The 15,610-nt window shown below is 41.7% G+C and overlaps 1 protein-coding gene across 2 annotated transcripts in view; it reads left to right on the top strand.

The window, feature by feature from the left end:
- The window catches only part of tnfrsf21 (tumor necrosis factor receptor superfamily, member 21), a 180,085-nt gene that overhangs the window by 45,409 nt on the left and 119,066 nt on the right, over positions 1-15,610 (top strand). For both annotated transcript variants that reach the window (XM_085432836.1, XM_085432837.1), the window contains exon 3: positions 8,289-8,855. In XM_085432836.1, the coding sequence (XP_085288962.1) occupies positions 8,289-8,855 (567 nt within the window). The remainder of the gene's footprint in view (positions 1-8,288; positions 8,856-15,610) is intronic.

Here is a 15,610-nt window from a genome sequence, read left to right as displayed (position 1 = left end):
GCGAAATTTCAAAGGTGGCATTTATTGTCTCCTCCATTATTGCCTTGCCTAAAGGCCTCTTTTATGCTTGCTTACATTATCAACAGCAAACAATATTAGCTACCAATAGCTAAAAAAGTGCTAATCATAATAATACTGCCATTGACGTCTATAGCCGTCAATTGCAGTGAATGAGTCAATGGGTTTAACTCATTCACTGCCAATGGCTGGCAGTGAATGAGTTAATAAACAGCTGGAAAGTCAATAAAGCGCGTTTGTGCCACCTCATAGACATTCGGTTGTAATTAAAGTTATAAGCCACCACCTAGTTTTTTTTCACCAACACTTTACCATTACGTAGCTTTAGTTAGTGTACGACGCTCACGCCATGTTATAATGATGCAGTGTGTTAGTGCCAGCCAAAATATCACACTGATTTTGAGGATTTGTCTTGCATAAACAGAAGCCAGTTGCTTCTGTGAGCAGCAGGGTGGTACTGGCTGACACACTGATAATCAATAGTGGTAAATAATGCACTGATATTGATTGATCATTGGTTTGTTCCAGTGTCCACAAAGCACTGCTCCACTTTTATGTCAAACACATTGCTAATTGTTCTACCATTTCAACAGACTGAAAGCAGTTTTTAAGTTGTTCTGTCTGACTAGTTCCCTCTCTTTTTTTGATTTAGCACTGTTCCTCCACCCAGGCTGATTACAATGTCCCTCACTTCTTAATTAATGAACAGACTGTGGAATGAGCAATTTAGAGCTCATCTGCTCTACGATAACAAGATGGAGCACAGCTTTATTTGCAAAGCAGAAGGAGGAGAAGGATATTAGGGGAAAGTTTGTAGTTACATTTTGACGGATGATTTACCTCTTGAGGGATGCAAACATATTGTAGTCACCCAAGTCAGTTGTGTTCACACTAAGTACGACTGAAACAATATTCAGCACCTCATCATCACTTCTGTGCAGTCCCTTTGGAAAGCTGTGCCTTTTCAGGCTTCTGTCTTGGATATTATTATTTCATTTTCTTCACTTGAAACCCACTCCTGCACCTAATGTAAGAACAAAATTAAAAAATTTTCTGTTTGTGCACCAAGCTATGCTAATTGCAGATGCTCAGATTAAGCTCTCTGGTCATTTTTTGTGTGTGTTGTGTACAGCTTCTCCTTGTTCTCCCCAAATGTGGGCATATGTATTAGAGACGGACCGATCCGATATTACGTATCGGTATCGGTCCGATACTGACGTAAATTACTGGATCGGATATCGGAGAGAAATAAAAAATGTAATCCAATCCATTAAATATCAAAAAAGTACCTCACAAAACTTGCCACACGGCGTAACTCGGCTCATAACCGTAGCACGGAGCAGTGTGCTCAAGTGATAGAGCGGCTACGTGTATTTGTAGCCTCAAACCAGCATTTCATCTCTGATGAAGTCATCCCAGAGAGAAGAAAAGCAAGTGTGTAAGTTCATCTCTGAATGTTTGTAAAGCATTCCCACGTTAAGATTAACAACCGATATATGGAGCGACTGCCTCTTCTTGCTGCTACTTCAATCGTGAAACTGCTTAATGATCAGCTGATCGGCTTTTCTGTCGCCTGTCCGTCTCTTGCTTGTTTTTGGCCCACTTTGCACCAGAAAGAGGAAACCAGCGGCTGAACAACAGCAGCACGTTTAAGCTCGATTAACTGTTGTTAGAATTTATTTAATATTACTTTCTAGACCAGGATCCTTTTCTACGCAGCTGACGGCTGGTAACTGTGCAGGGGCGGATCTAGCAAAGTTTAGCCAGGGGGGCCGATAGGGCATGAACAGGGAAAAGGGGGCACAAAGACATACTTTTCTTTCTTATTCTCATTTAAAATGTCTAGCTTTTAATAAATAATTATCTGAATCTTACACCCAAAGTTTTAATCTTATGTAAAATATATAGAAGTCCATTACTGTATATAGTAACTGTTAAGTCTAATATACCCTAGTAAGCTATACTACTTTTTCCTTTGGGAAGGTACCATCTGTGCAGTCTGCAATTCTGTTGAAGAAAGATGTTGAATCTATTTAATTATTCTTGAAAAAGAATTGATTTCTGTGCATTTTTTTCCCACACTGCATCAAATTAAAGTTGATTACGTCGATTAAGCATCTTGAGGTGGAGGGTGGGGGTGGTTCCCTATTTTTTTTGCTGGGAGTTTGCAACCCTATTAGTTAGGTTGCTCAATGTTTCTGCTAAGTAGGCAAGGCAAGGCAAGTTTATTTGTATAGCACAATTCAACAACAAGGTGATTCAAAGTGCTTTACAGAGACATTAGAAACAAGAACAAATAAAAAGCATGATTTAAAATTGATTAAAACAAGCAAATAAACTAACTAACTAATTAACAAACAAACAAACAAACAAACAAAACAGTATATAAAATCAAAACAGATAAAATCAGAACAGTAGATAAAATCAGTAGTTAAATGTAAGTTTTGAAATTTAAGCTTAAAGTGTGGATTTGGTGCTTTATTCAAATGCAGCTGAGAACAGGTGAGTCTTCAACCTGGATTTAAATAAACTGAGTGTTTCAGCTGATCTGAGGCTTTCTGGGAGTTTGTTCCAGATATAAGGAGCATAAAAGCTGAATGCAGCTTCTCCGTGTCTGGTTCTGACTCTGGGAACTGATAAAAGACCGGATCCAGATGACCTGAGGGATCTGGATGGTTCATACTGGGTCAGGAGGTCATTGATGTATTTTGGTCCTAAACCATTCAGAGCTTTATAGGCCAGCATCAGAACTTTAAAGTCTATCCTCTGACGGACAGGCAGCCAGTGTAAGGACCTCAGAGCTGGACTGATGTGGTCCACTTTTTTGGTCTTAGTGAGGACTCGAGCAGCAGAGTTCTGAATGAGCTGTAGTTGTCTGACTGATTTTTTAGGTAGACCTGTAAAGATGCTGTTACAGTAATCAAGCCTACTAAAGATGAATGCATGGACTAGTTTTTCCAGGTCCTGTTGAGACATCAGATCTTTTATCCTTGATATATTCTTGAGGTGATAGTAAGCTGACTTTGTTATTGTCTTAATGTGTTTTTCTAAGTTTAGGTCTGCATCCATCACTACACCCAAATTTCTCGCCTGGTTTGTGGTTTTTAGATGTATAGATTGAAGTTCTCTGGTGACCTGTAATCGTTTTTCTTTGGCGCCAAAGACTATTACCTCAGTTTTGTTTTTGTTTAGCTGGAGAAAATTGTGGCACAACCAGTCATTGATTTCCTCAATGCATTTACCAAGAGCCTGTACAGGGCCTCGGTCTCCTGGTGACATTGTGATATATATTTGTGTGTCATCTGCATAGCTGTGATAGTTTATTTTGTTGTTGTTTATAATCTGTGCCAGTGGGAGCATGTAGATGTTAAACAGAAGGGGTCCCAAGATGGAACCTTGGGGAACTCCACATGTGATACTTGTCTGCTCAGATGTGAAGTTACCTATTGATACAAAGTATTTCCTGTTTTCTACGTATGTTTTGAACCAGTTTAGTACAGTTCCTGAAAGACCTGTCCAGTTCTCCAGTCGTTTGAGTAATATGTTGTGGTCAACTGTATCAAATGCTGCACTGAGATCCAGTAAAACTAGGACTGACATTTTTCCACTGTCTGTATTCAGACATATGTCATTAAACACTTTGGTCAGAGCGGTTTCAGTGCTGTGGTTCTGTCTAAAACCTGACTGGAAGGCATCGTAGCAATTATTCTGTTTTAAGAAGTAACTGAGCTGTTGAGAAACTGCTTTTTCAATGATCTTACTTAAAAACGGGAGATTTGAGATTGGCCTGTAGTTGTTCATTTGTGTCTTGTCAAGATTGTCCTTTTTCAGTATAGGTTTGATTACAGCAGTTTTTAGTGATTCTGGAAACACACCTGATAATAAAGAAAAGTTGACGATCTGTAACAGGTCTGACTCTAAAGTCTTTGAGACCTTTTTGAAAAAACTTGTTGGCAGGACATCTAAACAGCAGGAGGAGGAGTTCAGTTTACCTAAGATGTCCTCCAGGTCTTTGCTGTTAATAGGTTGAAACTGTTTCATGGTGTTTAAACAGTTTTTTGGTGGACACAGTACATATCCTGGATCTGCTGTTGATGTACCAATTGCTTGTCTAATTTTTTGGATTTTTTCTGTGAAGAATTTGGCAAAGTCATTGCAGGCCATGGTCGAATGAAGTTCAGCTGCCACTGACACAGGAGGGTTTGTTAGCCTGTCAACTGTAGAAAATAAGACCCGAGCATTATGGCTGTTTTTAGTGATGATGTCAGAGAAGTAGGACCTCCTTGCATTCCTCAGTTGTAAATTATAATTGTGAAGTTTCTCTTTATAAATGTCATAATGAACCTGGAGGTTTGTTTTTCTCCATCTGCGCTCAGCTTTCCTACACTCTCTTTTTTCTTTTTTCACCAGTGTGGAGTTTCTCCATGGAGACTTTTTCCTTCCAGAGATAACCTTCACCTTAATGGGAGCAATAGTGTCCATTACATTTAACATTTTAGCATTGAAGCTATTGACGAGCTCATTGACTGACCCTCTGGGCAGGTCAGGTGTTAATGGGAAGACCTGGTTAAAAATTGCACTACTGTGTTCAGTTATACACCGTTTTGTGATCACTGTTGTTGATATATTTGTGTGGGCTGAGATTTTACTTTCAAAGAAAACACAGTAATGATCAGACAGGCCCACATCAGACACAGTAACCTTTGAAATGCTCAGGCCTTTGGAGATCAGTAGGTCAAGAGTGTGTCCTCTATTATGTGTGGCCTCTGTTACATGCTGAGTCAGCCCAAAGTTGCCCAGAGTGTTACTCAGGTCTTTAGTCCCTTTGTCCTGAGGGTTGTCCACATGAATGTTAAAATCCCCAGCAATAATTACACAGTCGAAATCAACACAGATCACAGACAGCAGTTCACTGAGGTCATTAAAAAAGTCTGTGCAGTATTTGGGAGGCCTGTAAACATTAAGAAACACAACTTTGGATGGGGCCTTCAGCTGTAAAGCCACATATTCAAAAGACTGAAAACTTCCAGGAGATAGCTGCTTACATTGAAATGATTCATTAAATAAGACAGCAACCCCTCCTCCTCTCCTGCTCGCCCTGACCTCACTGATAAAACTGTAGTTAGGAGGGGTCGTCTCGATGAGAACAGCTCCACTGTTACTTTGGTCCAACCAAGTTTCAGTTAAAAACATAAAATCAAGGCTGTGCTCAGTGATTAAATCATTAATTAAAAATGTTTTCCCAGCTAGAGATCTAATGTTTAATAAAGCCAACTTAAGTGTTTTAGAGGTATTACTTGTCCCCTCGTGTTTGGGAGCAGTCTGTGGCACACAAGGTATGTTTACTATGTTTAAAGATCTTTTAGAGTGCAGCTCTCTGTGTTTTGACCAGGCCACATGTCTCCTGTCACCTAAAAGTACAGAAATTTTAAAACCTTCTAGTAAACAGGGTCCCAGCTTCTCCTGGGAAAAGTCATCACTGCCATAATCCTCACAGCCCGGACCCTTCACACATCACGCATCAGACTGCGGAGACAGGGCATGAAGAGGAACTAAGGGGGGCGAGGCTGGGCAATGTGACTTCGATTGCTCTGTTGAGGGTGGGGCTCGATGGCGAACCTTTGGCCGCTCTGGTGGGGGGTTTATGGGGGACAAAAAGGGATTGGGACGGGGGGTAGATCTGAGCCCAGCATTGACCCGCTCCATCATCTCCTCAGTGAATTTCAGGTGTGGGGAGGAGGGAGAAAGGGAGGGGGAGGAGGGTGATGGCCTGTCAGGGGTTTGGGGGACTGGGGAAGGTCGTGGTCCCTTGTCCTGGTCGTTGGTGTTGTTGAGAGAGTTGGAGGCAAATAGGGACCCCTCTTCTTGCCTTAGATGTCTCTCCTTTCTGAGGCTCTTCCTCAGATGCCATGGATGTCTCTCCTTTCTGAGGCTCTTCCCGGGTGGGGGCAAATGGAGCTCCTCCTCAAGGTTTCTGCTGGGCTTTGTCTGTTCTTGGAGTAATGTTTGTTCCTCTTTATGAGATAACTCCTCGTTTATCTCAGCCTTGGCACCAAGCACGGATGGATGACGTATGGAATAAAACAAGTTGGAGGTGAACAGTTTCACCCCTGACTTGTTAAAATTAAATCCATTTGCTTTGAACAGATGCCTGCGTTCCCAAAAAATATTAAAGTTGTCGATAAAGTGCACTGAGTGGTCAGCACATGCTGATATAAGCCATTTATTCAGTGTAAATAACCTGCTGAATCTCTCGTCTCCTCCTCTGACCGGCGGTACAGGTCCACTGATGAATACAGCTGCATTCAGAGAGTTTACAGTACTTAATAATCCAGTAAAGTCCCGTTTCAGAACCTCCGACTGTTGTTTGGACACATCGTTTGACCCTGTATGCAGAACAATGTTTGTCACAGTTGGATATTCATCTGCAATTTGAAGAATTCTCTCCTTCAGGTTGTTGACCATATCGTTAGGAAAGCAGAGGACTTTAGTGTTCTTACCGCACATCCTTTGTACATCCTTTACGGCAGAGTCACCCACAATCAGAGTTTCAGGCCTAGCCTTTAGCTTTCCCTGTGGCCTTTCACTTTTCAACAGATTTTCAGACCTTATTTCGCTGCTTTTAGATGGATGGTTGTCCGATATAGATCCAGGGTCCTTTGATAGTGGAGCAAATCTGTTCTGCAGTTTCACATTCAGTTGTTTTGGAGGTTTGTTGTTAACCTTCCTATTCACGGTTGTCCAGTCCTGTTTCCTCCCGTATATAGGGGTAGAAGAGCTTCTCTGTCTCGTAGGAAGTGAAGGCCAGTCGGTTTCAGAGATTTCAGCTCGCTGTGCCCTGCCTGTGATACGTCCTCCCCCTTCCAGGAGACATGATTTATGTCTTGGTTTTGCACCAAGACAGTCTAAGGGGGGATTATCACTTGAGGATTTATAATAATGCACAGAGTCTACTTTCTTGGTCATGTTATCTGTGCTCCTTAGCTGTGTACTAGCTTGCTCATCGCCATTGTTTTGAATCAAAGGCAAGGTTGTTTCATTTCCACACAGTCCATTTACCTCCACGTTTACTTCTAAGCGATGAATTTTTGTCTCCAGTACTGCAATCTTCTGCAGGAGGCTGTGGTAGTCATCTGTGGAGAGGGAAGGCATCTTGTTGCTAGTTAGCCTAGCGGTTAGCACCTTTCCAGGCTATTGAGGCTGCTCGGTGCCCAGACGCTGTAATCAGGCTTCAGCTGTGTCTAGGCCACAGACACACGGAGCGCTGAGGACAAGGTAACCATAAAATGTTGCTGTTTCTGTTAAGAACACTCAAGTCCTAATGATCTACAAGTGTCCAGAAGTAATCGCAGGTAAGCTCACACGGAAAAAAGGGAAAAAATCAGCATAAAAATCAATAAAAATCAATATAAGAAGCAAAGCATTCAAGAGCAAAGAGATGAAGTGTCCACACTCACAAAGGGGAGGAGCTAAAGAGTACTCTGTAAAATACCAGAATAGGAAGGATGGAGAAGGTTTAAGTTTATTAGATTGATCAGTATTGCTGAACTATGAAATATTTTGGGTGCAGTGTATTTTTTACATACAGGTATAACAGAATAGCTTTAGTGTTGTTGTTTATTGAAACTTGAGTATGAACTTATACAAAATGCAGCAATATATTTAAAAAAACAGTTTTATTGAATAAAAAAACACACTAATATTCATATCGGTATCGGCCGATATCCAAATTTATGATTTCGGTATCGGACATAAAAAAGTGGTATCGTGCCATCTCTAATATGTATATAGATTTTGACATCTGTCAGTCATTTACACTGGTCTGCAATTTCTGCAGAGTATTAGTATTAGTATGCTCAACAATGACTATAATGGCCACTGCCTGGAAAACAAAGTAGATTTTTACCCCTGTGAACATCATCTAAACACTCTTTTCGTTTTCATGAATACTCAGATTGTAATAACAATGTCAAAAAGGTGTACACAGCCCACTCAGTGATGAAGTAAGTCAACAAAGCGTGTCTGTGCCAGATTGCTTGGATGGATTAAGGTGTTAGGATCCTCCGCCCGTGATACCGTCTGTTTTTTTTTTTTTTGTCTTAGTTAGACAGAACTCCCAAGTGACTGAGTTTAATTCCCTCTTTCTCTGTGTCACTGTTGTCTCTCATCTGCTACTTCTATACTATCTACTATCTTTGCTTTCCTTGTCTTTCTTATCTCTCTTCTTGCTTGTTCTGTGTCTCCATCAACCTCTCTGCCTCTCAACACAGGTACCCACAGCCAGTCAGCAGCCATTCAGCTGAAGGAACCCCAGGGTGGAAAAAGCCAGCGAGCAGAAGAGCCCCTCCGAAGCCATCCTGGCACTCTCACCCAACCAAATTGGACTCCAGTTCTCCCAGCTCATGAGGAACCAATGGACCATGAGTTGCAGAGGGGGCAACTGAATTCTGAACCAAACCCAGGGCCTAACAAGAGGGCAATGGAAGATCTGGGGACTGAAGAAATAGTCAAGGTTGAAACAAGCATAAGAAAGATTAATGGACAAGATAGCGCAGGTGGAGCCTCCAGCTCCTACAGGCCAACTCGCAGGGGATTCCCAAGACCAAGCGCCCATAATCACTTTGACATAAACGAGCACCTGCCCTGGATGATTGTACTGCTGCTGCTGCTGGTGCTGGTGGTGATCGTAGTGTGTAGTGTGAAGCAGAGCTCTCAGGTGTTGAAGAAGGGCCCAATGCAGGACCCGAGCAGCATCATGGAGAAGGCAATTCAAAAGAAACCCCCTGCACCACTAACTCAAGTCCGAGAGAAGTGGATCTACTATGCCAACGGACAAGGTAAACCTACTGGATCTTTTGGTGTTGGAAACTGCTTTTCAACTGAGGTAGAAACACAGTTAGATCTTCAGAAGAGTCTCTAAGACTTTAAAATTGCACACATTCAATTATTTTGATAACTTGGGGTTTGGTGCTGAAGTTGTGGAACATAAAAATCTATCTCTATCATTTTCTCTCAGTTCGAGGGGTTAGGGTTAGGAGTTAGGGTCATTCAGTTAAAATTCAGCGACATGGATGAATAAAGGGAGAATTAATCATTTGATGTCAAGGTCAAGGTCAAGGTAACTTTATTTATACCCAAAGGCAAGGTAAATTTGCTTTACAGAAAAATGACAGCATTTGGCATCCCTTTAAAAACACACATACCTAGTAAATATATAAAGCTCACTGTGGCACATATATAGTAGTTTTGATATTCAAAAACAGTTCTTATTTAATTCAGTGACAGCAACGGGGACAAAGCTATTTTTATAACGCTTGTGAATTTGGGGCTTCAAAGTTAATCTACTCCTAACCTTTAATCAAGTGACTGAAGAAACTACTAACATGACAGGGTCTTACCATGGCCATTGTGTTTTTTGTAAACTCAGCATTGTTTCTACTAAATGCTCTACATCTGCAGCTCACAGGAGGCTGCAGACTCTTAGTTACTCAGTGCATATCTCAGGCTAACGTTATAGCGTGCGTGAGTTCTGCTTGTGAACTGCGTAGATCCCCGTACCGATTCCACCCTCCCCTCCACAGTTTCTTATTGCCACTCTCTGTAGCTACAGATTGAGATGTAGGGTTGAATGTTTTCTACAAGTAGAAAACATTCAACCCTACAGCACAGATCTTGATTTCACACTGACTTAGGACAAGAGACCCAGACTCAGGGAACATATCCTGACAGAGACACTCAAGTCTCAAGTAGAAATCTGTGTATGTGTGCATGTAACCTTGTCTGTGTGTGTGTTCTTTGATCAAGCTGAGACATCCGCTACCCTCTCTCTGCTCCCTCATTGACTGACCACAGAGAACTGGAATAATCTGGTTTCAGCTGCATCAGAGTTGTTGTTTGGTTGGCAAGGAACATTAGTAGGTCAATCTGGTCTCTTACAGAGTGACAAAGAGATATATGGAGAAAAGGAAATGAAGAGGGAACGTGAGATAGTGCTGGGAGTTGTGTGTGTGTGTTGTTTGGAGGGGCTAAGGTTTGACACAGGAAGTGTTATACTGTTGCTGGCTAACCACATTGGGCTTTCCCTGCTGTTGCCTAGCAGCCCTGATACTTAAGATGCCTGTTATAGAAAGGAAAGGTAGGCAGTTAGAGAAACACAAGTACATTTTATGAAGCTATCAATTATCATTCAACTTTACAACTCCCAGCTTTACCAACATGGTAAATGTGATGGTCTTGAGTTGAGTCAAAGCATTTTTGACTTATACAGTTACTTCTTTTTAATACTCTTGATTTTTTAAAATATAAAAATAGCTCTTTCTTTTAGAAGTTCATACATTGAACAAATGAGTAATAGCAACAGTAGACTTAACTTTACAATTGTAGCAAATCCTCTGTGCTTATTTATAGTGGGTGGACCTAAAATAACCATAACGGCAACCGCCTGGCGAAGTTGGAAACAAAATATTTAAATAATGGCCAAAGTTTCAAAGATTGATGTAATCTCACAGCAAATCAAGATTCAGTATACTTTAAAAACTGTTTTCTATAGTTCATTATGAGTGCAGGAAGCCCCACCCAGCTGCTAACCTTGCTTTTTGGGTTTAAGCGGGAGGAGTGAAAAGGCCACCTGAGTGGCTGGGAGTCCCAGTTTGATATAAATAAGGATTATTATGGGTACTATGGATCATGCAGGTCTACTTTAATGTAAAAGAAGTTAAATTATGAGCTCCTGTTTTGGAGCTTGTTTTGTCTCTGTTGAATGTGCAAATAAGCAGTTAATTGCTGAAGTTTGTCATGTTAACTTTATATGGTAATAATAGTTTTGTGTTTACAGCTTGTCCTGATTCTGCCAAGTGACAAAAGAAAATGAAGAAACAAAAAAACCCCCAGTTAATTGTGCCTCATGTTGTTTTGTTTTATTTCAAATGGGTCTAAGATCAGATTATGTTTAACAGGAAATGATCTGGACTGTGTTACCGCCATGTTTCTCATTCCTGGATCTTGTAACCAAAAACCCTACTGGTGCTTAAACCGGACAAAACAAACATTGCCTTGACATGGCAATGTGAGTACATGTTAGTGTTCTTAAAAGAATGCTGACAGATAAACAGCACCTGCTAGAATAGATTGATGTCATAATCTACAACAACAGGTGTCCCCCGAGGATACAGTTCCTAAATGCACGACTATGGGCAAATCATTTGGAAAAAAAAAACTACTTGATGAAACTCATTAAACACATTAAAGTGAATAAAGTCTGGGTTTCAAATGAATCTGTTTAAATGATTCTGTGTTTTTGTGCATTATGTTTGTGTTCTCCTGATTAGATGAGTAATCCACTGCCCATGTGTATGCATTTAGGTGAAGATATACAGTGGGGCAAAAAAGTATTTAGTCAGCCACCGATTGTGCAAGTTCCCCCACCTAAAATGATGACAGAGGTCAGTAATTTGCACCAGAGGTACACTTCAACTGTGAGAGACAGAATGTTAAAACAGACCGTTCAATGGTGACCAGAACACTAAAGTAAGGGAGTTTGGAGTGCACACAACAGGAGGGCTATTAGTCATTATATTTTAAGCTAACAGATGCTTACATATCTAGCAACATTGTAGCCTTTGGCTCAGTGACACACAGCAACTGATCAGTTGGCAACCCCCTGGCAACATCTGGCAACTAGAGAAAAAAATTTATCTTCTAACTAGTTAGTGAGTAGGACTAGGCGATATGGCCCAAAATTCATATCTTGATATTCTTTAGCTGGATGTATGTCTCGAAGAAGATAAATATTGAAGAAGGGATTTTTTGCCATAAAGTAAGAACAAAAAGAGTTCTTAGTCAAAGCTGTGTCTCAGATCTCAAACAGGCACTTTTATTAACATACAACGTAGATGTACATGAAATTACTCAGAAATAAATTATCAGCATTTATTAAATAATAATGCTCCATATATAAAATAAAAAATGTTGTTTTTGTGCATAACAAAAAGCTCACAATTGTGCATTCAAAATGTAAACTAAAAAGACGCTGAGCATAATAACAAAGACTGACAGATTTTGCAGCTGCTCTGTTCCCATGTTCTACTGCATGACTGACAGCCTTGAGTTTGAAATCCACTTCGTAACCATGTCTCTTAACAGGTGCCATTTGTAGTCCTTATACCCACACGATAATAATCCGCGCAATATTACGTTGAAGCACAGCACGTATTACTCCGCGAGGCTCCTGACTATGGCAGCCATATTGCTTTGACAATTAAGTAGTGCAGCTTCGTAGCTTGCCAAAGTCGTAATAAAACCTTTTTTGACAGATTTCTGAGCGCCGTGTACCACATAAAATCAGTTTTCGGTCAGTAAGCATAACCAGAATTCATACATAAGGCTCACTGTCCATTTTTGAGAAAATGAAAGGATTTTAGTGTAAGCTTCCAGCCGAAAAATACGGTACACGAGTTTTGTAAGGTGGTTTGTTTCGGTGCAGGAGGCTGTGAGACTTCGCGGTCCAGGATACAGGACGCAGTTTCACACACTCTTCATTTTGCACTTCATGGCGCTGTTGTAAATAGTGAAAATACCAGTAGTGCTCCAACCTTTAGTCGGGACGCTTTCTCAACATTCTCTACAGAATACACTGCTGCTCATCTGACACTCCAAATAATACTAATAATAATTAGTGCTGCCAGCGTTAATCTTGTTAAAATGACATTAAGGCCATAACTGCATTAACACAGTTAATGAGTTATCGCGGATCACCCCTTGCGTGGGGCTGGACTTTGTCAACGCATTAACGACCTAACCGCGCTAATATGGATCTCTAAATTACTAATTTTCAAATGTTTTCTTTTTACCGACCAGCTCCTCTTGTATAGTTGCAGTGTCCATCTTGTTATTGCCTGCAGGTGAAGCGATGGGGGAGGGGTAGTTGTGTTCAGTGAAGGAGAGAGGCGAGGCAGAGTAGCGTTGCTTAGAGACAAAAGTGGACGAAAGAGAGGCAAACTTGCGGGTCCACGAGTATAATCATAATGCAACATAGACTATATCGATATAAACAATATTGTCACATCTCATATAAAAATATATCGATATATACAGTGGGGCAAAAAAGTATTTAGTCAGCCACCGATTGTGCAAGTTTCCCCACCTAAAATGATGGCAGAAGTCAGTAATTTGCACCAGAGGTACACTTCAACTGTGAGAGACAGAATGTGAAAAAAAATCCATGAATTCACATGGTAGGATTTGTAAAGAATTTATTCGTAAATTAGGGTGGAAAATAAATATTTGGTCACCTCAAACAAGGAAAATCTCTGGCTCTCACAGACCTGTAACGTCTTCTGTAAGAAGCTTTTCTGTCCCCCACTCGTTACCTGTATGAATGGCACCTGTTTGAACTCATCATCTGTATAAAAGACACTTGTCCACACCCTCAAACAGTCAGACTCCAAACGCCGCCATGGCCAAGACCAAAGAGCTTTCGAAGGACACCAGGAAAAGTATTGTAGACCTGCACCAGACTGGGAAGAGTGAATCTACAATAGGCAAGCAGCTTGGTGTGAAAAAATCAACTGTGGGAGCAATCATCAGAAAATGGAAGACATACAAGACCACTGATAATCTCCCTCGATCTGGGGCTCCACGTAAGATCTCATCCCGTGGGGTCAAAATGATCATGAGAACGGTGAGCAAAGATCCCAGAACCACACGGGGGGACCTGGTGAATGACCTGCAGAGAGCTGGGACCAAAGTAACAAAGGTCACCATCAGTAACACACTACAACGGCAGGGAATCAAATCCCGCAGTGCCAGACGTGTTCCGCTGCTGAAGCCAGTGCATGTCCAGGCCCATCTGAAGTTTGCCAGAGAGCACATGGATGATACAGCAGAGGATTGGGAGAATGTCATGTGGTCAGGTGAAACCAATGTAGAACTTTTTGGTATAAACTCAACTCGTCGTGTTTGGAGGAAGAAGAATACTGAGTTGCATCCCAAGAACACCATACCTACTGTGAAGCATGGGGGTGGAAACATCATGCTATGGGGCTTTTTTTCTGCCAAGGGGACAGGACGACTGATCCGTGTTAAGGACAGAATGAATGGGGCCATGTATCGTGAGATTTTGAGCCAAAACCTCCTTCCATCAGTGAGAACTTTGAAGATGAAACGAGGCTGGGTCTTCCAACATGACAATGATCCAAAACACACCGCCTGGGCAACAAAGGAGTGGCTCCGTAAGAAGCATTTGAAAGTCCTGGAGTGGCCTAGCCAGTCTCCAGACCTCAACCCCATAGAAAATCTTTGGCGGGAGTTGAAAGTCCGTGTTGCTCGGCGACAGCCCCAAAACATCACTGCTCTCGAGAAGATCTGCATGGAGGAATGGGCCAAAATACCAGCTACTGTGTGTGCAAACCTGGTAAAGACCTATAGTAAACGTTTGACCTCTGTTATTGCCAACAAAGGTTATGTTACAAAGTATTGAGTTGTATTTTTGTTATTGGCCAAATACTTATTTTCCACCCTGATTTACGAATAAATTCTTTACAAATCCTACCATGTGGATTCATGGATTTTTTTTCACATTCTGTTACTCACAGTTGAAGTGTACCTCTGGTGCAAATTACTGACCTCTGTCATCATTTTAGGTGGGGGAACTTGCACAATCGGTGGCTGACTAAATACTTTTTTGCCCCACTGTATTTAAATGGCAAATGGCCTGTATTTGTATAGCGCTTTACTCGTCCCTAAGGACTCCAAAGCGCTTTACACATTCAGTCATCCACACATTCACACACTGGTGATGGCAAGCTACATTGTAGCCACAGCTGCGCTGGGGCGCACTGACAGAGGCCCACTGGCAACCTTCCGATTTCAAGACAAACTGCCAACTCTTGAGCCACAATCGCCCAATTTACAAACTCGATATATCCCCCAGCCCTATTGGCGAGTGTTGGCTGGAGGCGAGGCTGCCGGACACTGGCACCACCGGGCCCTCTGACCACCACCAATAGGAAACGGGTGAAGTGTCTAGCCCATGGACACAACGACCAAGACTGTCGGAGCCGGGGCTCAAACCGGCAACCTTCTGATTACAAGACGAACTGCCAACTCTTGAGCCATGATGGCCCCACATATTCTGAAATTATATATTCTGTTACACTATCCAATGGGACATAACTTCTTGTACAGGATCACCAGTCAAGTCTGGTAAAAATAACCTCAAAAGTCACAAAATAGCAGTTGTAAAGGTTTTATTCCCAGCACAACAACAGGTTAATATCCTTCCTAATTTTAATAGTTTAATAACTTTTTAGGGACAGGTGGGACAACCCTCATCTCAGCAAATCAGTTAGCAGTTCAGTATGTACGTGGCAATTATTGGGAAATGCATTGATGGAGGAAGAGGGCGTAGACTCTAGAAAGAGTAGGTTGTAGCAGTTTATTTAAGTTGCCTAATATGAGCTCATTCATTTTAACCTGCACAATGCTTGCTACATTGTAGCCTCAGCTGCCCTGGGGCGCACTGACAGAACGAGGCTGCCGGACACTGGCGCCACCGGGCCCTCTGATCACCACCAGTAGGAAACGGGTCAAGTGT

The sequence above is a fragment of the Copadichromis virginalis genome, linkage group LG15 (genome assembly GCF_057382275.1).
Source record: "Copadichromis virginalis isolate Kocher_CV1m ecotype Utaka linkage group LG15, C_Virginalis_male_GT1.1, whole genome shotgun sequence".
Lineage (NCBI taxonomy): Eukaryota > Metazoa > Chordata > Actinopteri > Cichliformes > Cichlidae > Copadichromis > Copadichromis virginalis.
Note: the sequence above shows the minus strand (reverse complement) of the source record. Positions and strands in the feature narration are given on the sequence as shown.